The sequence below is a fragment of the Lissotriton vulgaris genome, chromosome 2_1 (genome assembly GCF_964263255.1).
Source record: "Lissotriton vulgaris chromosome 2_1, aLisVul1.2, whole genome shotgun sequence".
NCBI classification, from domain to species: Eukaryota; Metazoa; Chordata; class Amphibia; order Caudata; family Salamandridae; genus Lissotriton; species Lissotriton vulgaris.
The window spans coordinates 1,529,743,722-1,529,769,336 of NC_141687.1; the positions used below are offsets into that span (position 1 = coordinate 1,529,743,722).

Genomic DNA, 25,615 nt, shown 5'->3' on the forward strand with positions numbered 1-25,615 from the left:
CTATAGATATTAGCTTTTAAAAAACCAATGAAATTCACTGAAAAAACCATAGGTTATAGACCATATATAGTTAGGAATTTGCATTTACAAAACCTTGAAAATTCACTGAAAAAGCCATAGGTTATAGACCATATATAGTTAGGGATTAGCATTTTCAAAACCTTATTTTACTCGCACAAAACCATTGAAATTCCCATATATAGTTAGTTGCCTTAACTATATATCGCGCACCCGCAATCCACTGCTGATGATGTCACATATTACATCATTCATGACATGGTCAGTGACATCACTGGTGACATCACTGATGACATCTCAAATGACATCACTGATGACATCACTGATGACATCTCAAATGACATGTCATCACTGATGACATCTCAAATGATATCACTGATGACATCACTGATGACATCTCATTTGACATTACTGATCACATCACTGATGATATCATTTATGTGATAATACAATGAACATCTTCAGACTCTAATATAACCTTAGATACAATCAGTATAAACAGACACTCACAGACTGTCACTTATCCATGGAGTTACTCACACACCTAGTCAGTCATGCAAAAAATCAATCACACCTCCATTTCCTCAACTATACAGTTATACACACCTTACTTATTCAAACATATACTAACACATATTTACTCTCTTATACAATCCCTGATACAAGTTCACAATGATCCATACAGCCACTCACACATTCACTGGCTCTTATGCACAGTCATTTATATATGTCAACTCTCACATGGACTGTGTTTTACATATGTACTTACTTTGACATGTAGCACTGAGATATCCATTCACTCACCAATACACTCATGCACACAGTCAACCGCTCATACAGCTGTTTCCACATGCACTTTTGAACCCATACACCTAGTGAATCAACTGCTCACACATCTATGCACAGAGTCATACACCTCCCAGCCACCCACACACACACTCAGTCTCCCATACAAATACTTGGGCAACCATTCAATAACCCATATAGTTACTCATATAGCTACTGATTTAAACATGCAGCAGTTTACAGAACAACATATATAATGATGCACAAATTAAGACAGTTTAGTCACTAACCCATGCACTCAGTGAGACACATTTAATCATTTTCTCATACAGTCAGTCATGCACCTACTAAATCCTTCATCCAGACACTTATACATCCACTCATTCTTCAATATGTAAGACATATTTTAACTTTACAGAAACATACAGTCACTGGGTGTTGTCATCAGTGATGTCATCAGTGATGTCATTTGAGATGTCATCAGTGATGTCATCAGTGATGTCACTGACCATGTCATGAATGATGTAATATGTGACATCATCAGCAGTGGATTGCGGGTGCGCGATATATAGTTAGTGCAACTAACTATATATGGGAATTTCAATGGTTTTGTGCGAGTAAAATAAGGTTTTGAAAATGCTAATCCCTAACTATATATGGTCTATAACCTATGTTTTTTTCAGTGAATATATATATATATATATAGGTACTGAGTGGTAGCTTATGTTGGTCAGGCAGGTCAGCTTGATGGGGTAATAGAAGTATGGAGGTGCTCTTTTTTAGCCAGAAATCAGCCCCACGCCACCTTGTGGTGGCCTACTGTCTTGAACCCCCCTCCCAATCCAGTACAGTCAGCCCGCAATCTCGGCTTCCTTTTCGACAACGCCATGTCCTGTAAAGCTCAGGTCAACAGAGTTACCGCGGCCTGCTTTGGTAAGCTGCGCATGATTAGGAAGATCTTTCCCTATCTCCCCCAGACATCGGCACATCTGGACTATGCCAACAGCTTATACGCCGGTGACCCCCTCTATCTCATTGACTGATTGCAAATTGTTCAGAATGCGGCAGCTAGACTTATTGGAAACATCCCTACCCGCAACTCGGTCACAGCATACCGGAACGACCTACACTGGCTTCCCATCGCCCGATGCATCCAATTCAAAATCTTAATCCTTGCCTTTCGGGCTATTCATGGAATTGGCCCGGCTTACCTGAGTAAAAGACTCAAATTATCTATATCAGAAAGACATCTGAGATCTAACAGCCTCCGTCTATTGGTGGTTCCCAGATTTAGGCTCACCAGGAGTGGTGGCAGAACGTTCGGTGTGACGGCGGCCAAGTACTGGAATAGCCTTCCTCTGGACCTTAGGTTCATTGAGTCAGAGCAAGTCTTCCGACGCAAACTAAAAACCTGGCTGTTCACCATACTCTGAATAGGCGAGCCTGTGGCCCTCTGTAGCTTCAGGTTAGGATGGTTTTGAACCTGGTTTAGCCTCCTCCCGTGATTAACTTGTACTCTCAGCGCCGGGACACCCCCGGCGGGGGTAGCCGCGCGCTTTATAAGCTTCTTAAATAAATAAATAAATAAATTGGAGGTAGCTAACCTAAATGGACAGGTGGGGGTGTCTACCTCCAAACCCACTGGCACATGGCTGGCCGTCTACTGAGCTACTCATGCGCCTCTTACTCTACATTTACGTGATAAGATTTTATATAGTGTACTTACCACCATTTCCAACAGCGCTTTGCTGCTTTTGTACAATGGTAATATAGTGATGCAAACATGCATGCATGAATCAACATTTAGTAATTTTCACAATATTTAATAATAAACAAATGCAGCTATGTGCTATGCAAGGAAATATAAATTAAGGCATATTGTGAATGCATTCACATGGTATGCATTTGTAGGGTATCTGACATGCGTGGTGTGGCAGTCCTGCGTATGAAAAACAGGCAATGGTTGCCGTTTCCTGAGAAGGTTGGGTAAAATGCCACTTTGACCAGTGAGCCCTTTGGTAATTGGCCATCAAGGAAAAGTTAAATATCTGCAGTTTACCTTGGTGGAGCACCCTCTTACTCCATCAGTGCTGGTTTCAATCCAGTGGTACAGCCAGCAAGAGAGCCACGTTTATGCATACCCTTAGCCATTGAATTCAAGCTGGCCTGGCTGACTAACCCTGTGCACCTAGATTCAAGCTAGCCTGGCTGATGAGGCGTGATACCCCGAAACCGGTCCCAGGATGCTTGTTTCTTGTCCAGGAAGGACCTGGTTTGGCACTTCGGGCTGGATTGTTTCCATGAGGAGCAGAGTCAAGACTTATTTGCATCTGACTGGGTCTAAACTGGGGTGGCATTCAGAGCAAAATACCAATGGATTTAACCCAGATCTCTTGACTAGGGGTGAATGTTTGATTTGTACGCATTCCGTCTATCATATGTGTGTCTTCTAGTTTCTTTAGTCAAGGCATAAGAGTGCTTTTCTCAACTAGTTGTTAACATTGATACCTGGTTTGGCGATGACGGTGGAATGGATGAGTAGTTCTCTCCACGCTGAATAGCTCCAAAGACTGACCCCATGCTAGGCTAGTTTCTGAGATAAAAAAAAAAAACGCTGCCACAAGGAGGTTGAAAAACACCTGTGTGGTTAATATATAAGTATGTTCAAAAGTGCGTGCATTGAGACTATAAAAAAGAACAGAGAGTTCTGGTCAAGGAGCATGAGTTCCACTCCTTCTTTGAGATAAGATGGACAGCCTTCCCCTCTCTACAAATAGTAGGGCATAAACTTCCTCCTACATTCACCCCCAAAGTGTGCCATGAACCTCAGTGGGTGCAAAGTTTTAATACCATTATAGCACTTCGGCCTGAGTCTCCATTGGGAAATGTTGGTAAAGTGCTTTCAGTGAATGCCATAGCTTTGTACAGTGGGCTATTACAGTAACATCTTACAATGTCCATAAAACTCTTGCACTTATGAAGAAGTGCCTTTTAATAAAACATGTCCCTCAAGAATTGGGAAGCAGATAGCAGATACTACTAAGCAAAAACATACCAAATAAGAAGTAAAAGCTGAACAGCAAATATACTTATTTTTTTGTTTTGTTTTGAATGAAGTCCTGGGCTCCAGCTAAAACTTCTTTTCAGTTTGAAAGACAATATTTTGCCAGCATAGCAGATTTATGCATTAAATGGGAACTCAGTGAGTGCTGACTATACATTGCTCCATAAAATCAATCTTTCAATAAGTCCCCTTGCAGAGAGCACAAGAGTAAGTCTACTGATAAGGTAAACTGATTAAGGTGCTGGTATTGTGAACAAATTAACAACCATTGCCAAAACTAATAGGTTTTGGTTCCAAACGGCCTAACTTTTGGCTTTGCCAATGCTTTTTTGCCAAGCACTGCTGACCTCATGTGTGAAGACGCATCCCATGAATGGATGGCAACATTGCAATGGGTATAGCCAACATGCACTGCGACACATGCACACAAGTTCTTCGCAATGAGGTCATTCTCGTGCACCATGAGCCATGTCGGCCATTTTTAATTTACTGTTCTAATATGAGAGACAGCCATCTTAGAACAGTTTACTGAAATATATGGTACATGAGTAGGAGTTGCATGTGAAGCACAAAAAATAGGGGGAGCAGTCTGGCCGCACTTTGCTCTGTCAGGCCCGATAAAATAAGTTAATATAAAAAATACATAAATAATTAACAAGTGTAACTGAAAGGGTAACATAGAGGAAAGCACTGAGAAAATGGGAGGGGGAGCAAAATCAAAGGAGAGCTTGTGGAGGGGGAGGAAAAAATTGGGAGACAGCAAGGAACATTAGGTAAATAAAAATATAAAACACAGGGAGGGGAACATTGTGGAGCAGGGTAAAAGACAAGGAGGGTAAAGGGGGAGCAAAAGAGATCACTTGTGGATTAGCAAAAACAGAAAGAGGGTGACAGAAAGGAAACATGTACTTCCGTGGAATACTCTATAGAAATTAGGAAAACTAGTCCTATGAAGGATGCAGTAGAAGGATACAGATCACCCAAACAGAACACAGTGAAACCAAAATGTTTCTGTGTGGGACAGATGCAAAAATAGGGAGAAAAGCCATCAAATACATTGCAGACAACAAGGGCATCCAATCATGAGCAAGGAAATATCTGTGATAAGTTAGGGTTGTGACCCATAGATCTGCGTATAAACAGCTGAATATAGTAACTCCTTTAGTGAAGGTACCAGTTTACCATCATGTCCATTAGCAGTAATTAATAAGGCCATTGCCTGTGAGCTATTTGCCTCTACATGTGATGGTTAAACACAGTTTTGTTTTCTTTTTCTCAATCATTACTGATTGTTGTAATGGAAGCATTCATATTGCTGTGCTCTTGAGAAGGTGTTTTCATTTTTTATTTTCTAATATCCACTGTGATGATATAAGTGAACATTCATGTTTATTTTCAGAAAAACCACAGTCATGGTTTGTCCGTTTAAAAATAAGACTCAGGCCTGAATCACAAAGGTAAACTTACACTTTTGTGAAAGTTTAGGATTGTTTACAATTCACAATGGGATTTAAGGATAGTATCTTTGCAAGTGCCTAGTCTCCGCTCTCTGCACTTAAAAAGACAGGGCTGTTCTATCTTTTTATGTGGGGAGACTCTGCACTTGTTAAGATACTACTCGGAAATCCCTTTGTGAATAGCAAAAAATCATAAACAAAAGTGTAAGTATACCTGAAGTAATCAAGACGCAGAAAGTAAGCCCAAAAGCTTTATTTAAGTAGTATGTAATTAACATCTTCAGCTTGCCAGGGCAGCTTCGTCAAACGTTATGTAAAAGAATGTGGTGTTTCCTTACAGAAGACAATTTGCCCCCTGCTATTGCTATAAGATATGATTTAAATATTCCTAGACATCTTCGCTTGGGTGTGTCTGGTTCTCCTACCTCTTTCAAAAATGGTGGGGGCTGGTACATGAAATTTAAATACATCAATATGCAACGGTAATAACAAAAGATGAAAATGGATTTGATGACAGTTGACTAAGATCAAGACCTAGAAGGAATGAACAAAAAACATTTAAAAAAAACAAAACTGTTGTTTCTTCACAGAAATACTAACGCATAAACATTTCCTTTAATGGTGAAGGAACAGTCCTCTTTCGACCTCTATGTTCTTCCTTGCTGCTCTCTGTCAAAGAGAAATCCCTGAAGTGGCCTCCTCAACATGATGACAAAAAAATAAGTGGGCGGAGATCCTTGCTCTTAGTGTGGCTCGGCGCACACTGCCTGTGGAACTCACACCACCACCTCAACACCACAACGAAAGAACAGGCATACACCGATGGGCAGAGATTCTTCCTCTCAGCAGGGCTTGGGGCACACTGCCTCAGGGTGACAGTCGGATCTGCCGATAAGATCTGGAGCGAAGTTTCTCAATCCTGTAGCTGGTTAGCGCGGAACAGAAAGAAGGGAAAGGTGGGGCTGACATCGGCCCACCGCAGTTATTGTGGGGCGCACCGGCCCCCACCCGCTACCTGCTACCCGCTCTAGCTGTTGGGGTGCGCCCCCCATCACGTCACCATGACGTGGCGGGCGGGCCTCAAAGTAGATTGGCCCCGGCTCCCGGAGTGACCTGGAAGTGATTGAATCACTTCCAGGTCACTATGGAACAAAGGTCAGGCCGGTTAGATCCGGCCTGACCGAGGAGGGGTTAAAAGGCCGTGGAGCGCTGCAGTCTGTCTCTCTGACTCCACGCACCACGGCCTGCCCCTTCAGCTTCTAGGAGGCTGTAATTCTTTTTCCCCACCAACCATCCCCTGAAGCAGATGATTGGTATTGTGTGTTATGAAGGTTTTCAAAGTTTTGTATACAGAGGTTTATAGATGACAAAAGTGTCTGACTTGTACGTTCTTGTTCCTTTGAACTTTATTCCGTTTACAGGTCATCAATCGTCATATTTATTGCTATTCCTTGGTCAGGCGGTAAGGTCATGATTGGTGAACAGTTAATTTAAGGTCCTTAGGGGGCAGTGCCATTCTTGAATGGGGTCGCCCAAAGGGAGGGACAATTGGTCTCTCCTAGAACTCCAGGAGTAGTTACAGCCTGTTGGCTACATGGGTGCGGGGGAGGGGAGAGTCATGCTTTCTCTAGGCTGCGTGGCCACCCCGCACGTGCACAATGACGCCAGTAAACGGAGCAGAGATGCAAGGGCCCCCTTTAATGGAGTTAATAGGGCGTACGGGGGTAACCGGGGGGGAGAAGTACCCTCACGGTAAATGGGCCCTCTGCGCATGGGCATTCTGACAGGAGGGCGTGGTTTTAGTGATAAGGTTCTGACACCAGTTAGTGACCTTGCCGTAGGCCCAAATAGGATACGCAGAAAAGAAATATTGTATAATTTGATTGCTATGTTAGATTCGGATAGGAAATACCTTGTACAAGAAGTATGTTAAGGTTAGCCGTCTGATATATGTATATATCAATTGTAATTGAATGTCATGGAACGTTTTCTGCGTAATTGTGTAAATATTGTTTATTTCAATTTTTTATTATTTTGTATGTTTTATTAATGACGGCCGGGGGGTAGTAAGACCCCCCTCCTCCAAAGAAATCGCTCTCATGTCCTGGTTAATAATGTTAGTTAACGGAAGAGGGGGGGTCCTCCAGCAGTCCCTGGCCGTAAAGCCTCAAAGTGCAAGCACGATGTGCAAATGAGATCAGAAAACTGTTCAGTCTTCCAGCGTGGAGCCACAATAGACCGCCATGAGCACAGGACTCCCTCCAGAAGGGATTAACTCCAGAACACCAAACTTGTCCTAGGAAGTTTGCAAAAATTGATTCTATTCAGTGACAGTTTCTGTGGAACTAAGTCCTGAGAGGACACACGGACACAGGTAGTCCAAACAGCAAGCCATAAACCTTCCAGAGGCATGACTAAAGGTGTGCTAGCCCTTGATTTCACGCTCGCTCTGGGAAACAATGGAAATCACTAAAATGCCTTGTATGCACTCCAACCAAGGATGGCGAAAGATCTTCTTATGTGTCCATAGAAACAGACTCCAACACGAGCTAACCTTTAAATGTATGCCTCTGGCAAGGAAAATGACAACACAGTGAAGATGTTGCGCTGTCCCTTTCACAACATCCCACGATCATCGCCAAATTAAGTAATGAAGACGCAGAAAGTAGGTCCAAAAGCTTAATTTAAGTAGTAAGCAATTAATATCTTCAGCTTGCCAGGGCAGCTCTGTCAAACGCCTCAAACCCAACATTCTAAGTAGCCTCTCTCTCAAGGTTCTATGGGAGAAACCACTGAAGCTAGAGAGGAAATGGGTGAATGAGAACAGGAGATATATACATAGGTTATAACAATGCATTTGTGAAGCAGGCCCTAAGGGGACACATGTTTGCCCCCTTGAACCATTAGGTGGTTTAAACCATTATTTAGGGGACTCCCTAAAGTCTTAAATTTAGGTTAACTGGCATTCTTAGACAGGTCATGTTTACTGAATGTAAATGAGATAGCTCTGTCACTTGTAGTGTCTGTGGTCTGCTCCTGTATATATCACATCCTGGTTTCTGTAATCTGCTCTTAAATGGACTTCACACACCATGCCGTGCTATGAGAAGAACCACATGTTTGAGATGCTACTGACACACACAAATCTTCTCTGTGAACATTCCCATTGTTTCTTTGAGCTAGTGCCATGCCATATCAAAGACCTTTAAAGACTCTGGGTGCACCAGAAGAGAAAAAGGCCTTACTATGCTGTAGTAAAAAGAGTAAATGAAATAGACAAGGGACGCCAAATGTAACAAACCTCGAAGTAGGAACGTTTCTCAACTGGCTTTCAGTGAAACACTGGGAGAAGATGATGATGGGAGCCTGTTGTATATTGCTTTATCTTTCTTAGCTTTCCTTTCCTGTCAACCTTCTAGATTGCCTGTAGATTCTCCCTGTGATGCTCCTGCATGTTCTATATTGTGGCAGTTAGAGCTTGGCCAGATGGGCGACGGTCCTGTTTACTTCTGTGCTGTAATAAACAACTTACCTGCCAGCTATCTGCGTGTCAGACCATCTTTATACCTTACATCAGAGCCTGTCTTAGAGAGGGCCTAAGAGTCAAGACCTTCTACTTTACAGTGGACGACTTTCTATCCGAGGACAAATCAAAGAATGTACCTGTCATGGTGTAGCCTCAGTTTTTTTGCTAATATAAAGTCTTGTTTTTCACCTTTACTGGGCCTGAGACCTGTGAAGTACACTCTTGTTTTTTGTTGTTATTTGTTGTGGACTGAAAACTGTTGAACAGGCAGCTGCCGTCATGGTATAATTTTCATATGTAATTTTCTGTACTCCATATGTAGTAAGGGCCTCACTCGGGGCAGCAAATAACTTTCTCGTAAAGTGCGAAAATGTGAATAATCAGTGGATTGAAAAATATTTGTCTATTTAAAGGCTCAACCCTTTCTCATCATATCTTCACTAAGAGTACCATTTTTGTACCGTTATGGCTTTTGCCAAAAATTTCTGATGGGGAATTTATAATTTTCCATTTTAGTGGCATTTAATATATGAATACTGTATTTAAAAACTTGGTTTGAATCTTTCAGTTCTTCATCACTTAATTGCATTGTTGTTTGAAATATTGTTATTCCACACATCCCTTACATATCCTCCAAATCGGCTACCAGATGTAAGTGAGAGGATACAGTCTACCTCATCAGGTGATGTGGAAACTCAGTCACAGCTTATACATGTTCGGGCAGTTCCCCTCCCTCTCTCTCTCTCTCTCTCGCTCTCTCTCTCTCTCTCTCTCTCTCTCTCTCTCCCTTTGTGTCTCTTTACCTGTCTCTCTTCTTAATCTGCCAAGTAGACTTCCAACAGAAGTGCATTGTTGTGCCTTTAATTGGTTATTGTTTTTCTTTAAAAACAAAGGTTATCTTTAGGATCCTTTGCCATTACGTGTCATTTCCCCATTAAAACTGCTCGCAATCTTCATTTATATAATAAACCCAAGTATTTAAAAAAGCGTGCCATGGTAGTAGGAATACAGACGACTGACCCTATATTATATTTCTGACCAGGTGCCGTTCAAGGAGACACACTGATTGATTTTGGCACCGGCCCTTCCATCTACCATCTCCTGTCTGCCTGTGAATCTTTCAAAACGATCATTGCATCAGACTTCAATGACATGAATCGCAGGGAGTTTGAGAAATGGTTGAAGAATGAACCTGGCGCCTTTGCCTGGAGTCCAGTAGTGAAAATGGTTTGTGAACTGGAAGGTGACAGGTATGTGTCATGAATCACTTCACTGCACAGCACTTGATGAGACTTTTTTCCTCGCAGCTGCAGAGTCTTTCTTTCTCAGCAGAGGTGTCGCCCATTTATATACCCCTTTACATGCCAGCAGCTATCTCCTTTTTGGAGTGAGAGATGGGTGTTACTTTCGAGATTCATTTAAGATCGCACAGGCTGACCGGCATTGTTGGGAATACATTTGAGTAGGTCACAACAGAGAGTGCTTAGGGGCACATACATCAATGCTTTTTGCAATCGCAAATGGTGCAATTTGCAAAACTCGGCCGTTTGCGTGAAGGGTGAAGGCCCTCGCAATTTGAGAATTCGCAAATATTTGCAAATTCTCAAATTGCGATTGCATTTAAGGAATCGCATTTTGCAATTTATTAAATACAATGCATGAAACTTTAAAAAATAGCGACTTCGCACTTAGGGGGAAGGACAGGAGGGCGTGGTTTTACCTCATGGTAATTTGCGAAAAGCTGAATCCAACGAGAGAGAGGCTGACATGGACCTCCCGCCCCAAAGGTGCGGGCCGCACGAGGCAACTGCTAAGCCTCCTCCCCAACAGCCTGTCCAGAGAGTCCCCTCCAGCCTGGTGGGGAGAGCGAGAGGCCCACTCCTCTTTACCGGAGTTGCATTGTGTGAGTGATTCGAGCCATTGAGTGGGGGGTTGGGCTAAGGGGCGGGGGGCATCCGCTGTCCTGTTAGCACTGCACCAGCATGGGTAAGCTACAAATGCTATAAATTGACCTCCCTGAACATTTTGGCAAAATTGATTGACAGCTGAGCATATGGTGATACAGACAAATCCTGAGAAGGCTTCTGACCCCCGTGGACCGACTCCTCCTCTCAACCCCCCAATGACCCGACCATTTATGTGAGTCTTTTAGATTTCTATGGTTTGACTGTTGCTCCACAGCAGATGGCGGTGTCCTGATCGCCTCCTACAGTATATTTTTCCACTATGATACCAGACTTTTCCTACATATGTGCCGATTGGTCCGTTGTTACTACTGTTATGAAACGATTGCATTTGTCACAATTTTTCTACTTCCAATATTTTCAGCAATTGCTGTATTGCTATTGTGAACCGAGTGGTCAGGTTTGCTTTGATCTGATTGGATTTGCTTTGCTTTGCTCGGATTTGTTTTGATTTGTTGTGATCTGATGTGAATTGATTCGAGTCAAATGATGGCTTTGGCCGGTTACCTATTTCTTCTGTTTCTCCCAAGTCATGTTCTGTTTACTCTGTTCATTTATTGGACTTGCGAGGACTCTTCCCAGACTGTAACTGTGTCAACCTCTGTACCGCAGTTGGTCTTAAACATCCAATAACAGTGGGTAAAACTAAGAGAGACAGTAATATTACTTTTCCAGAACAGGCTGGTATGGGAGACTTTGGGGGAGAGGCATCAGGGATGAGGTGATGGATCCCTGAGGTTACTACTAACACAAGTGCAAGCCGGGGTATCAATATAGGAGCAAACAAATAATAGGGCAAAAAGTCACCATTCGCCTCAGGGCTCATGTCAGGGCAAAAGCCCTGCTATTACAAGAAATCCCCCTGGGCCCTTGTGACACAGACGTTTGGGAGTAAAACCGGGATTGCAAGCAAGAAGACTCTGAGTCAGAATGCAGCACACATGGAAAGAGGAAGCAACGAGTAGGGAAGATATTTTCCTTGTTATGCCTCTCTCTGGTAGGTGCACGATTTTAGTGCAAAGCCAGGTTTACTACCTTTGGTAAATCTGGGTTGGCCACAAAATACATGGGTAGATTTACAGGAATTCCTATGCTCCCCCTATGGAACCCGTACCAGGTGCAAAGTATTGCAAGGCAAAGCAATCCTCTCCATTTTGCCACTTTTTATTTTTTTTACAAAGCCACGCATATCAGGCCTTACCTGACTTCTTAGTAAATTACAAAATCCTTTATGCGTCGTGGCTGCACCAAAACAGTGGCACAATCATGATGCAAAATATTAGTAAATATGGGCCTGAAAATCAATCATTAGCTGCCGATATTGGCTAAAGTTCAACCCATCAAAATATGAAAGGGCCCACATAGATTTCAGCCTCCTGATCTTGAGATGCTATTGTCTAATCAGTTTCAGTTAAAGTAAAACCCAATAATGGAATTCACCAGCAAAACTACCTTAAACCGCCCCATGCTTGAATGGTCAATATTGTGTTGCGTACTCACCCAAACTTACCTACGATTTCCATGAGATTATGCTATAATTACGCAAGAAGAGTCATTTTGCTTTTCGAGTTATTACTCAGCACAAAAATGCCTCCTCGAATCCAAAATGGATGCATGGATGCAAGTTGTGCTAAGAAATAGCACTCAGCACAGCAGGGCATGAATTGTAAGTGTGAGCAGCAGCTCGCTTTTCGCTAACTTTCCTCACAGATCCAGTGAAATCATAACTTAAATCTTACAGACTGACGAGCCCAGCAGCGCCATTGGAAATAGCCAGTGTTTTTAAAACCGCTTGTACCGGTAACTGTACTGTTCCTATGAGCCCTCAAGGTTGGTAGATACCATAATGAAGAACCAGGGGTTTAGTTATCTGTAAGGGTCACTCATTGTGAGAAAGACAAACTTTTTTTTCCAAGGGATGTTGTCTACTAGTCCACGCTCCCTCCTCTTGTCTTCATCGTGGAGATACACTTGACATTGCCTCAGGTTTATTTCAAATGGATGCTCCATCACAGGAAAGCAAGAGGTGATAGAGCAAGTTATTCAACTAGTTGACAGCTTAGGCCTGACTGTGCAATCTTTCAGTCAGGTCAAAGCCTGCTGCTTTGACCACACAGTGAACCATATGTGGCCTTCGAGAGCCTGCAGATATACCCAAGGCAGTGGCACCCAGGCGGTATCTCAGGAGGCAGTTGTTAAAAAATTAGGTGGAAAATGATGTTTCACACTGGAGTAATAAACAAGCACACAGATAGAAATCTACCTGCCTTCAGTGTTTGTTGGCTGTCCCCAAATTTTAGATCATAAGAGCTGCCTGTGGTACCTAGGCTATAGGGGCATATGTATTAAACAATTATGCAGTGCAGAGCAGGCAGTCACCTTGCTTTACTGTGTGAAAGGGAAAGGGCAGGAATGTGCTTTATTTAACATAATAAAGTGAATTACTGTATTTTCCCTACTCTGGAGCACAATGTGCTGCATAGGGCCAAAGCAGGTACCCTTGCACCAGGCTAACTGCATTGTCAGAAAGATAGTTTATGTGCAGGAAAGGACACCTTCCCTCCCAAAAGCAATTCTGAGAGACATCCTCTTTCTATGTGTGCTGCTCAAGGGCCAGAGGAACACCAATCGACCCAGTTGGGCAACGGAGAGCAGCTGAAACATGTTGACAAGAAAGCAGATAGTAGGGATGAAGGGGCACTGATACCCCCACTTCATCACCGTTATTGATTTTTAATCCTATCCCGGAAGTCCGATATTAAAGAGAATTTGAAAGTCCCTGATGTAGTTTTATCTACATTTCATTCTGCAGAGTAGATCTCCCTATATGTGTGTAGTGTGTCCCCCTATTCCCTTTGCTTCCTCCCTAACGTTGGTCTGTGCAGGGATGTTGTAGCACGCCCAATGAGGAAGCATGCCACTACTACTAGTGGGTGAGGGCATTTTTAAAGAACCTTGCATTTTTCCCATGTGAAATACTTGAATTGATTGAGCTTTCCCTTTTCTCTTTTTGTGCTTGAGTATGGTTCTCCAATTCTGGAGATTTTTAGGAGCTAACCCTAATGAATATTTACTTTTTGCCAGGCTTGCAATAGGATTTTTTAAGCAAGTGAATAATCTGGTGAAGCAAATTTGCATTGTCCAATAAAATGCTTTGGCACCCTGACGCTCCAATCATCCATGAGCAACGCAGCATGTCATTATGGTTTGCGGAGACTTTAATACCAAACCTGATGACACCATGGCAATTTTAGGCATATTACATAATCATGCTATCGTAGACCAATCTATCAATAAATGTTGTTAAATCATCGCTCAAAGAGAGGAGCTTCTCTAAACTCCCTCATGCTCATGAATAATATCCTCCTCTAAATGGATCCATGCCTTCGGACTCAACAGTTTACCCCACCTTTGGATCATGGGGTGCACAAGCTTGATACATAATATTTTAATCGATTTGGACTCATGGCAGCTGGCCTATGACCTCATAATTGAACAGAGAATTGAGAGTGATCATGACCCGCTGATAGCATGCCTAAGTGTGCCAACAAGGATAAATCCAATCACTACCCTCATCCCAGAGCTGGAGAAAACCACATTACAATTAACAAACAACAATACATTTATTATATGGTATTGGCACAATAGGCCAAAATCGGGCCAAGTCAGAGCCCTAAACTTTGAGCAAAATGTACTCAATTGCTACCAGGAGTTAAGAAATTTAAACAACCCAAAAATCATTCTTAGATTTGAAACTCTAATTAACCTGTCTAGGAGGCAAGGTGGCCAGCAACTAGAACCAGGAAGTAGGCACCCCAGTAATTGCAAGCCCTTGCACATAGAATGGTTTAGCCAGGAGGGCAGCAAGCAAAAATATGCACTTTCATTGGCACTAAAAACAAGGCACAATACTACTGAAGGGAAAAACCATTAAAAAAGCTAAGGAAAAAGTACAAGCATCTTGTTAAATATAAAAAAGTCCAGTACAAGTAAAGGTCTGCCTGGGGCTCAAAGGAGATCTCAGAAGCAAAAACACCAGGCATTTCTGGGAGTGTATCCCAAGATAGCTGGGGAGTACTATTATACCTGCCTCCTGGTTACATTATTTTTCATCATTATACAGTCTTCCAAGTCAAAGAAACCATAGGACTGAGTGAATAATACTGGGGAATAAAGGACGACTGAACAAAGAATGTCTTACAGAGGAGATCCGAAGTGTTATACCACTGAGTACATTAGAAAGCAAATCAATAATTAAGAAATTCCCCAAAAGTGAAGTTCAACTAGCTATTCTTAGCCAGAATCAAAACAGGCCTGAGGTTCTGACTGGATCCGAGAGGTCAGGTAAAGTATAGAAATTTCTTCATGGGTACCTATTTTAACCACATTTTATAACGTGATATGGTTCCAGGACAGGGTACAGGCATCATGGGTATTGGCAATAATTCTCCCTTTACAAAAGAAAGGACCTTGGGATGATCCATCTAATTATCGACGAATCTACTTTCTCGATGGAGGAAGAAAGATATATGCCAAGCTTCTGTATACTCGCCTAGATCATTGGCTAAGCTATAATGGGATCATCAACGCATCACAGGCAGGCTTCCAGAAGGGGCTAGGAGCAATTGACCAAGCAATGCTGCTATTTAACCTCGGTTTGTAGTATACCTGTATCAAAAAGTAAAAATTATAACTGACTTTCATTGATTTAAAAATTGCTTTTGATACCCTTAGTCGCTAGCTTCTCGGGCCAGCAAACTAGACCTGGACTGCCCAGTAAAACTAGCGTTCAGCTATCCAGCAGTTATATATTGTTAGACCTGGCATCATTGGTGTGAGTCTCCCTTCCATTTTTGACGGATTGCCTCCTCTGTTTTGATATGTGTTTGCTGGATATATGCTTTAGGCACTGTGCCACTGCTAATCAGTGCCATCAGAATCAGCCTGTAAAATGTATCTCAGGCCTGCCATTGCAAGGCCTATGTGCAGTCTACCACTGCCATGTCGACTTGTCGAAGTGCACCCACTTGCCAGTCCCTAAGTCTTCCCTTTGCTTCAAATTAGACACCCCTATGGTAGGCACAAGGGCAGGGTGCATTGTAAGTATAAGGTAGGACATGCTCTGAAGTGTGTAGCATGTTCTAATAGTGAATTACAGCCATTTTCGTTTTTCACTATTGAAGGCTATCTGTTCTCATGGGCCAGAATGGGCAGTTAGATTATTACATTCTTATAATCCTAACTGACTCAGGGAACATGGTAGAAATTTGATTTTAGTATGCCTGAACTCAGAATAAGAAAATACATCTTTTAGTAAAGGTTATTTTAATATTCTGTTTTCGCAAATACCCCTTTTAGAAAGCAGGTATTTGCTTGCCTAACCATTTGAACCTGCTTCTGCTGGGTTGTGTATTCCTTGTCTGAGTTTGTGAGTGACAGGGATGGGGGATTCCAGGAGACAGGCTGGGACAGCCCAGTGCTGAATAGAGAGATATACATCCAGATGGGAGGGAGGAGTGCACCTGGGACCTAAATAGGGCTGGGCCTTCCCTCTACAATCCTGGCTCCACCCCCCGTGGCTTGTCTGATGTCTCTGCTCTGCACTGTGAAATGAGAAAATGAATCATGTCAACAGAGTGCTCCAGAGCTGTATCGTCCCTCCCCTGTGCTGGCTCCACCTCCTGTGGGGTGGCTGATGTCTCTGCCCTGCATAGTGAAAGGAAGAAGAGAGTCGTGTAAACAAAGTGCTCAGGAACTGGTTTGGACCAGGCAGAGGCCTCTCTGCCTTCAGAGAACAAAGGATTTTGGGGTATAAATATTGGGACACTGATCCCAAGAAATTAGATCACTTCTGGAACAAGAAACCTTTCTGCCAAGGAGAAGAACCAAGGAAGCTGCAGAAGTTTGGACTGCCCCTGTGCCAGTGTGCTGTTTGCTGGGTTGGCCTGCAGTGGCTGCTTCATTGCCAAGGGAAAGGAGAAGGAACTTTGTAAGGACTTTCATCTACAGAATATTCTCCAAGGGCTTGAACTGTGCTTGCCTCCTTCTGAAGTCTCAGGGACAAAAGACTTTACCTCCAGCTCCCTCTTAAATTTCCTTGCTGGGAATTCTGACTCCAGACACTTGAGTGCCGCTGGGAGCTGGAAGTGTGACGCATCGAGAAGAAGCGTGTTGCTGCCGCAGCTGAAATAATTGCAACGCCGGAGCAGCTAGCCTTCGCCGCATCTCCCTGGAAGTGTGTGTTCATCGCATCGGAGAAGCGTGACGCCATTGTGAGACACAGGGCCTGTCGCGGCTCCAAAGTACAGAGTCGTCGCAAAGCTGCCAGGGCGTCATCGCATCATCATTGCATCGCCGCATCAAGGCTGCCATCTTCTCGCATTGTAACTGAATGGTTGTATGGCATTACAACGCAGGCTTTTACCCCGCATGCCATTACAACGCGGGGATTACAACGAAAGTCGTTACATCGACTTTCGCTGGAGGGCGCTGGATAGTGGAATAGTTTAATTTTCTATTCCAACTCCAGCCCACGTTGACAGTAGGGAAGGTGTTGGATAGAAAATTAAACTATTCCCTATCCAACAGCGCCCTCCAGTGAAAGTCGTTGTAACGACTTTCGTTGTAATCCCTATGTTGTAATGGCATTGCGGGGTAATCCCCGCGTTGTCATGGCTGTTCCCCCAACTGAATCATAGCATCACATCAAGGCGCCATTTTGCGCACCGCAACGGGCCCACAAGCCGAGAATCTACGCATCACCTCTGCCGGTAAGGCTCACGACGAGTCCCCTACTCTGCGCAAGCATTGAGGCCGGACGCAACCGTTCCCCCGGATCACGGAATCAACGCATCTCCCCTTTTGCGCGCCTTTTGTTCACTTTGCGTTATGCATCCAGGTACTTTGTTGAGAACTTTGTCGCATTTAACAGCAACTTGATCTAAGTGACATTAATCATCTTTTAAGTAATCTTAAGTGTAGTATTGTGGATTTTTGTCTTTTGTGGTCTTATGTTTAGGTCTATATAAAGAATACTTATTTTGATAAAAACCTCTGTTGTGTCCATCTGTAGTGTTTTCACTGTATTACTGTGTATATGCACAAATGCCTAACACACTGCTTCCGGGATAAGCCTGTCTGCACGTGCCAAGCTACCAAAGGGATGAGCAGGGGTTATCATAGCGTGTAATCCCCTTATCCTGAATTAGAAGTAAGGGTGCCTATTTGGGCAAAGGTGAATACCATTGCCAACTAGAGAGCCCCAGATCTAACATACAGCAATAATATTTCATTCATCAGGTACTGTGCAAGAGGTGAAATCACTTAAAGCTTTTGCATAAATATCGGGGTCATACAAGGTTGTGTCTTGATGCCAGCCTTGTTTACTAGCTATATTAATTGTACTAGTATTTATATCGTGCTTACTACCCCTGATGAGGCATCAAAGCGCTTTTCGGCAAGTAGCACGGAACTCTGGAACTCAAAAGGGATTAGTTGTGAATTAGTATAGGGAAATATGGGTTAATTTCAGTGGTGGACATGTGAGTCTGTTAGTTTGAAGGCAAAGGATAATGGAGGTACAGCAGAGGAAAGAGTCCAGAAAGTTTTTATTGGGATATCACAGTAGTAAGATGAGGTTTGGGATGAGTAAAAGCAGAGATGGAGCAGGGAAGTGACTCTAGAAATGTATTAGGGAGATCATTGTAGTAAGAAGAGGTTTGGGATGAGTCAAAGGAGGGATACATGAGAGAAGAAATTAGACAGGGTTGTTTGGGACATCAATATAGTAAAATTAGGTTTGGTGTGATCCAAGGAGCGATAGATGAGGGAAGAGTCTAGAAAGGGTTATTATTTGGATCATAGCAGTAGAATGAGGTTTGGGATGAGTCAAAGAGTTGGAAGTAGAGAATATATTGAAGGATATATAGGATGAACCATAGGCTAGTGCAATGGAGAGAGAGAAAGGTTGTTTCACACAGTAGGAGTAAACAAACAAACATATAGATACATAAGTATATAAATGGGGTATACATGTATAAGGAAGATAATATATAAAGATTTAAGTTGCATTTTATTAACTTACACTTTCAAGTGTTGCTGTACTTTAAACTAATTTATTTGTGTTTTTTTATTACTATTTCTTTTGGAAAAAAATTAAATTTTTAAATAGTGAAGAAATTGTATATAAAATAGTTAGGATATTATTTAGATATTGTTATAGATAAATAAAACTGAGACACATCATCATATAATGATTTTTTAAATATATAGACATTCTTAAAGACCAGCGCTTCATTTAAATACAGCCCCCGGGTGGGCCAGGAAAAAAAAATGTGTGTGGGGGGTCCAATTCCCCCCACACTGCCCCAGGGACCGCCACCCCCCTGGGCTTTTCCAAAATATTTCCGGGGGGCACACAGCCCTCCAGCAGCCTCAGGGACCGCCATCCTGGGGCTTCTTTTTTAATCTGTGGGGGGGCTCAAAGGCCCCAAGCCCCAGGGACCACCACTCCCAAGTTTTGGGGGGGATTTTAGCCCCCCCACATGCCCCTGGGACTGCCACCTCCCCAGGGCACTAATATTGTAATTTAGGGGTCTGTTAAGGAGCCCGAGCCCCGGGGACCACCACCCCCGGGCTGTGTACTAGTTATGAGGGGGGCTGCGCGTCCCCCCTCATGGAGCCTCTGATGGCCCTGGGGACCACCCCCCCCAGGACCAGCTCCTTCAGTGTCCCGGGGTGCCCACCCCGGGATACTTCTGTTTGCAATGAGAGGGCTTGAGGTGGGGAGCCTGCGGGACCGTGGGGGATTGGGGTCCCCGCCATGGTACCCAATGGATAGGGCTGGCCCCGGGGGATGGGGTCCCCGGGGCCATTAGTGGCCCGGGAGGGGGGCTACGTGGCCCCCCTCCCTCATTTTTTTTTAAAACTGGAAGACCAGCCTCAGGGGATAGGGTCTCCAGGGCTATAAATGGCCTGATGAGGGGGCCCACTTCAATAAAAAAAAAATAGGGGTCAGGCTGTGGGGGATGGGGTCCCCAGGGCCAATTAAATATAAAAAGAAGCGAGGCTACACAGCACCACTTTAAAAAAAATATAATTAAAAAGACCGGCATCTCGACGGAGGCCCCGCACACTCCCTGCAACACTCTGCAAAAGTGACCCCTGCCGCGCTGTAAGATGGGGAACTAATTCCCCTTGAGTACTGGGGGTCCCTGGGGGTCAACTAGCCCACCAGGAACCTCCAGTATGCGCCAGGGAGCTGTGTTGCAGAGAGAAGTTCAGAGGCCATGCCCCTTTTTACACCTCTCCGCAACTCAGCTCTGTGGTGCTTGACTAAACAGTCCTAGAGCCAGTGCTATGTTAAAACACACTTAGAATACAGTGAAAACAACTACATACACTAGGAAAACAATGTGCGTTGGAGTACCCCTGTGATTAGCATTACCTCCTCTGTAAGGCCCTAGTACATAATAGAGCAGGGGAATTAAAACTGCCCCTTAAAATGCCCCACAGGGCACATTTGCACACTGGTGAAGGGAGGGGGGCCTGAGGTCACATGTGTGCAAACACGCCCTGTGGTCATTTTAATTACGGGGATGAAATCCCCTTGAATCCTGTGTGTCCCTTGGGACCAACTAGCCCACCAGGTATCTCCAGTAAGTGCCACAGAGCTGCATTGAAGAGAGGTGTAAAAAGGGGCACGGCCTGGACCACCTCTCTGCAACACAGTGCAGTGGCGCTTACTGGAAGCCCCTGGTGGGCCAGTTTGCCCCCAGGGCCCCTCAGGATTGAAGGAGAAATATTTCCCAACTTAAAACGTGCCACAGGGCGTGTTTGCACACATCACCTCAGGCCCGTTACCTCCCTTCCCCACTGTGTAAACGCCCCCTGTGGCTGTTTTAAGTTGGGAAATTAAGTCCCCTTGAATCCTGAGGGTCCCTAGGGTCCAACTAGCCCACTAGGTACCTCCAGTAAGCGCCACAGAGCTGTGTTGCAAAGAGGTGTAAAAAGGAGCTAGGCCTGGAAACCTCTCTGCAATGCAGAGCAGTGGTGCTTAGTGGAAGCACCTGGTGGGCTAGTTAGCTCCCAAGGGCCCACAAGATTGAAGGGGAATTATTTCCCCAACTTAAAAAGCGCCACTGTGCATGTTTGCACACGTCACCTCAAGCCATGTCACCTCCCTCCCCCACTGTGTAAACACGCCCTGTGGCCGTTTTAAGTTAGGAGCATAAGTCCCCTTGAATCCTGAGGGTCCCTAGGGTCCAACTAGCCCACTAGGTACCTCCAGTAAGCACCACAGAGCTGCGTTACAAAGAGGTGTCAAAAGGGGCACGGCCTGGACCACCTCTCTGCAACACAGTGCAGTGGCGCTTACTGGAAGCCCCTGGTGGGCCAGTTTGCCCCCAGGGCCCCTCAGGATTGAAGGAGAAATATTTCCCAACTTAAAACGTGCCACAGGGCGTGTTTGCACATATCACCTCAGGCCCCGTTACCTCCCTTCCCCACTGTGTAAACGCCCCCTGTGGCTGTTTTAAGTTGGGAAATTAAGTCCCCTTGAATCCTGAGGGTCCCTAGGGTCCAACTAGCCCACTAGGTACCTCCAGTAAGCGCCACAGAGCTGTGTTGCAAAGAGGTGTAAAAAGGAGCTAGGCCTGGAAACCTCTCTGCAACGCAGAGCAGTGGTGCTTAGTGGAAGCACCTGGTGGGCTAGTTAGCTCCCAAGGGCCCTCAAGATTGAAGGGGAATTATTTCCCCAACTTAAAAAGCGCCACTGTGCATTTTTGCACACATCACCTCAAGCCATGTCACCTCCCTCCCCCACTGTGTAAACACGCCCTGTGGCTGTTTTAAGTTGGGAGCATAAGTCCCCTTGAATCCTGAGGGTCCCTAGGGTCCAACTAGCCCACTAGGTACCTCCAGTAAGCACCACAGAGCTGCGTTACAAAGAGGTGTAAAAAGGGGCACGGCCTAGACCACCTCTCTGCAACCCAGCGCTGTGGCACTTACTGGAAGCACCTGGTGGGCGAGTTAGCTCGCAAGGGCCCTCAGGATTGAAGGGGAATTATTTCCCCAACTTAAAACGTCCCACAGGGTGTGTTTGCACACGTCACCTCAGGCCCGGTCCCCTCCCTTCACCACTGTGTAAGCACGCCCTGTGGCCTTTTTAAGTTGGGAGATTAGGTCCCCTTGAATCCTGAGGGTCCCTGGGGTCCAACTAGCCCACTAGGTACCTCCAGTAGGTGCCACAGAGCTGTGTTGCAGAGAGGTTAAAAAGGGGCTTGGCCTATGAACACCTCTCTGCAATGCAGCTCCCTGACGCATACTGGAGGTCCATTGTGGGCTAGTTGGCCCTCAAGGTCCCTCTGTATTGAAGGGGAATTAATTCCCCAACTTACAACTTGCCATGGACAGAATGCAGAACAATGTCTTACATTCACCCCAGTACAAAGATCTGGGCCTAAATCCATTGTTTTTTTGCACTCCACACCACCCTAGGTCAGACAATGGCTATATGCAAATCAGCCTTGACCCTGTGCCTCATGGGAACAATCCAGCCCGAACTACCAAGCCATGTCTTTCCTAGACCGGAATCAAGCATCCAAGGACCGGTTTCTGGCTATCAGCCTTCTCCAGCCTGGATAGCTTGACTCCAGTGATGTGGAGAGCCTGGGACTCACGTCTGAGCATACCCAGCCCACTCGGGGTGAAAATTGCAAAAAACACAGTTGATGGACAGAATGCAGAACAATGTCTTAAATTCACCCCAGTACAAAGATCGGGGCCTAAATCCATAGTTTTTTTGCACTCCACACCACCCTAGGTCAGACAATGGCTATATGCAAATCAGCCTTGACCCTATGCCTCATGGGAACAGTCCAGCCTGAACTACCAAGCCATGTCTTTCCTAGACCGGAATCAAGCATCCAAGTACCGGTTTCTGGCTATCAGCCTTCTTCAGTCTGGATAGCTTGACTCCAGTGATGTGGAGAGCCTGGGACTCACGTCTGAGCATACCCAGCCCACTCGGGGTGAAAATTGCAAAAAACACAGTTGATTGACAGAATGCAGAACAATGTCTTACATTCACCCCAGTACAAAGATCTGGGCCTAAATCCATCGTTTTTTTGCAAACCACACCACCCTAGGTCAGACAATGGCTATATGCAAATCAGCCTTGACCCTGTGCCTCATGGGAACAGTCCAGCCCGAACCACCAAGCCATGTCTTTCCTAGACCGGAATCAAGCATCCAAGGACCGGTTTCTGGCTATCAGCCTTCTTCAGCCTTCATAGCTTGACTCCAGTGATGTGGAGAGCCTGGGACTCACGTCTGAGCATACCCAGCCCACTTGGGGTGAAAATTGCAAAAAACACAGATGATGGACAGAATGCAGAACAATGTCTTACAATCACCCCAGTACAAAGATCTTGGGCCTAAATCCATCGTTTTTTTGCACTTCACACCACCCTAGGTCCGACAATAGCTATATGCAAATCAGCCTTGACCCTGTGCCTTATGGGAACAGTCCAGCCCGAACTACCAGGGGTAGAGGCGGTGGGATGCATGGGGCATGCTGCCCACATCCTGGGCCAACAGGGGGCAACTGGAGATGGTGGGCACCACCAACATGACGAGTAGGACCAGGCCCGGCGGTACAGTGCGTGCACCCCTACCCCGCTGCAGAAGCCCCCACGGAAGTGCAACTCACCTGGATCAGGAGAGGTAAGGTGGCAGGCAGGCTCTTATGGGGCAGTCAAGACCCCCCTGGGACAGCCAAGGCGATGGGAAGAGGCGGCGGCATCATAGCAACGTGGCACGGGATCCAGCCTCGCACCTGCAGCTACGCCCAGCAGCTGTGCTCAGCCCAAGTGGTGAAAAGTTGGTACAGCAGTGGATGCGGGGGCCCAGAGGGGGATCAATTGATGCCCCCAAGTGAGGAGAGTCAGGATGGCTTGAAGCAAGGTGGTAGCTCCACCGATGTCTGCAGGATCCTGGCGGATTATCAGCTTGGCCGGCAGAGCCCACTAAAGGTGCGGCTATCTTGCAGCCGGCTAAGCCATGCCCCCACTGTTTCAATCAATATGAATGAAACTATAATATTCTAGGATTAAAACATATACTATTTTCAGTCCAGTTTGTGCAACAGTAGGGAAAGCGTTGGACTCAGGAGGGGTAAAATACAATTTTCCCACTCCAGTCTATGCAACAGTAGGGACAGCATTGGACTCAGCAGGGGCAACATTTTATATTCCCACTCCAGTCTTTGCAACAGTATAGAAAGTGCTGGACTCAGGAGGGGATACATGTTAGGTTACTACTCCAGTCTGTGCAACAGTAGGAATAACTTTGGACCAAGGAGGGGTAAAATGTACTATTCCCACTGCAGTCTGTGCAACAGTAGATAAAGCGTTGGACTCAGGAGGGGTAAAATATAATATTTCCACTCCAGTCTATGCAACAGTATGGAAAGTGTTAGACTCCGGAGGGATAACATTTTATATTCCCACTCCAGTCTTGGCAACAGTAGGAAAACTTAGTACCCAGGTGGGGTAAAATGTACTATATGTAATCCACAAAGTGAGAGTGAGGGTATTCTAATGAATTTTTTTACTCCTTAGTCTCCTAGAATTCAATTTAACAAAACAATAGAAAGGAGTATCCCCAGGAACCAGAGTCCTAGTGATCTAGTGTGGAGAGCAAAAAATGGAGAAAGAAAGAATTCTCTCTTTCTCAATAAACCCCTCTCTCACCGACCTGGTAGGTGACATGCTTCATCATCGGGGTCCACCTGAGCGACCGAGTGCCACTCAGGTGTGCTTCGACACCTGCAACTGCAGTGGAGCTGGATTTTCTTGTGAATTGTGAAAGAGTGAAATTAAAAAGTGTACTACATGTACTCCCTATAGACTTTATTCTGGAGTCAGTGTGACACTATTAAAAACAAGTGGGATACTTCTATTGGCGTGGGGTGACCAGAGAGTATCAAATTTGAAGTGAGAATATGGTCAACATGTTTCAACCTTATGTAATTTTTAGGTTTTCTTCAGGACCAAATGAGGTGTGTCACACTTGTACATACACACCCCAAACAGAATATTATAGAAGAACCAACTACAGTACTCAGCGCCTGTCGTCTGCCGAAAGTCACTGGGCACTACCCGTGTGGCAATTGCAGTGTATGCCACTTGACCACTGCAACAAAAACCCTACGACTGGAAAGAGGTCAAATTTGGAAGCAGAGGACCCACATGAAATTTCAATAGCCACAACGTGGTATACCTAATAACATGCCTGTGTGGGCTACAATACGTGGGCATGGCTGTGAGAAAGGTCAAGCAGCGCATCTGTGAACACAGAAGCACAATCAGGTGCAAAAAAGTAACCACTAAACTAACGGAACACTTCCTGACGATGAACCACACCACTAATGACATAAGGTGGACAATAATTGAACTAGTACAACCAGGGGGGAACACCACACAACGCTTGTTTGAAAAGGAACAACAATGGATATATAGACTCTCCACAAATGTATCTGGTCTGAATGATAATATACCCTGGAACACTGTGAGATAAAGATAATCCATCTTTTCAGTGTTTTACTTTTGTAGCTGCACCGAGTATATGCATTCAAAACAATTAATTAATGTGCATAAATCCTTCATCTATATTTGCTACCTTCTCATCAGCTTGCAGCAATTTCAATTGATATATATGTATAACACGATTTTTTGACGTTGTTGCCCCCATTGTAAATTGCCCGTGGGAATAATAAAGTTCGATTCCTAACATTTAGAAC

General features: G+C 44.7%; 1 protein-coding gene across 2 annotated transcripts in view; it reads left to right on the plus strand.

The window, feature by feature from the left end:
- Positions 1-25,615, plus strand: part of LOC147732847 (indolethylamine N-methyltransferase-like) — a 65,385-nt gene that overhangs the window by 26,478 nt on the left and 13,292 nt on the right. For both annotated transcript variants that reach the window (XR_015308494.1, XM_086957392.1), the window contains exon 2: positions 9,894-10,101. Coding sequence is in view for 1 of the 2 variants with exons in the window: in XM_086957392.1 (XP_086813518.1) it covers positions 9,894-10,101 (208 nt within the window). In the remaining variant the exon portion in view is untranslated. The remainder of the gene's footprint in view (positions 1-9,893; positions 10,102-25,615) is intronic.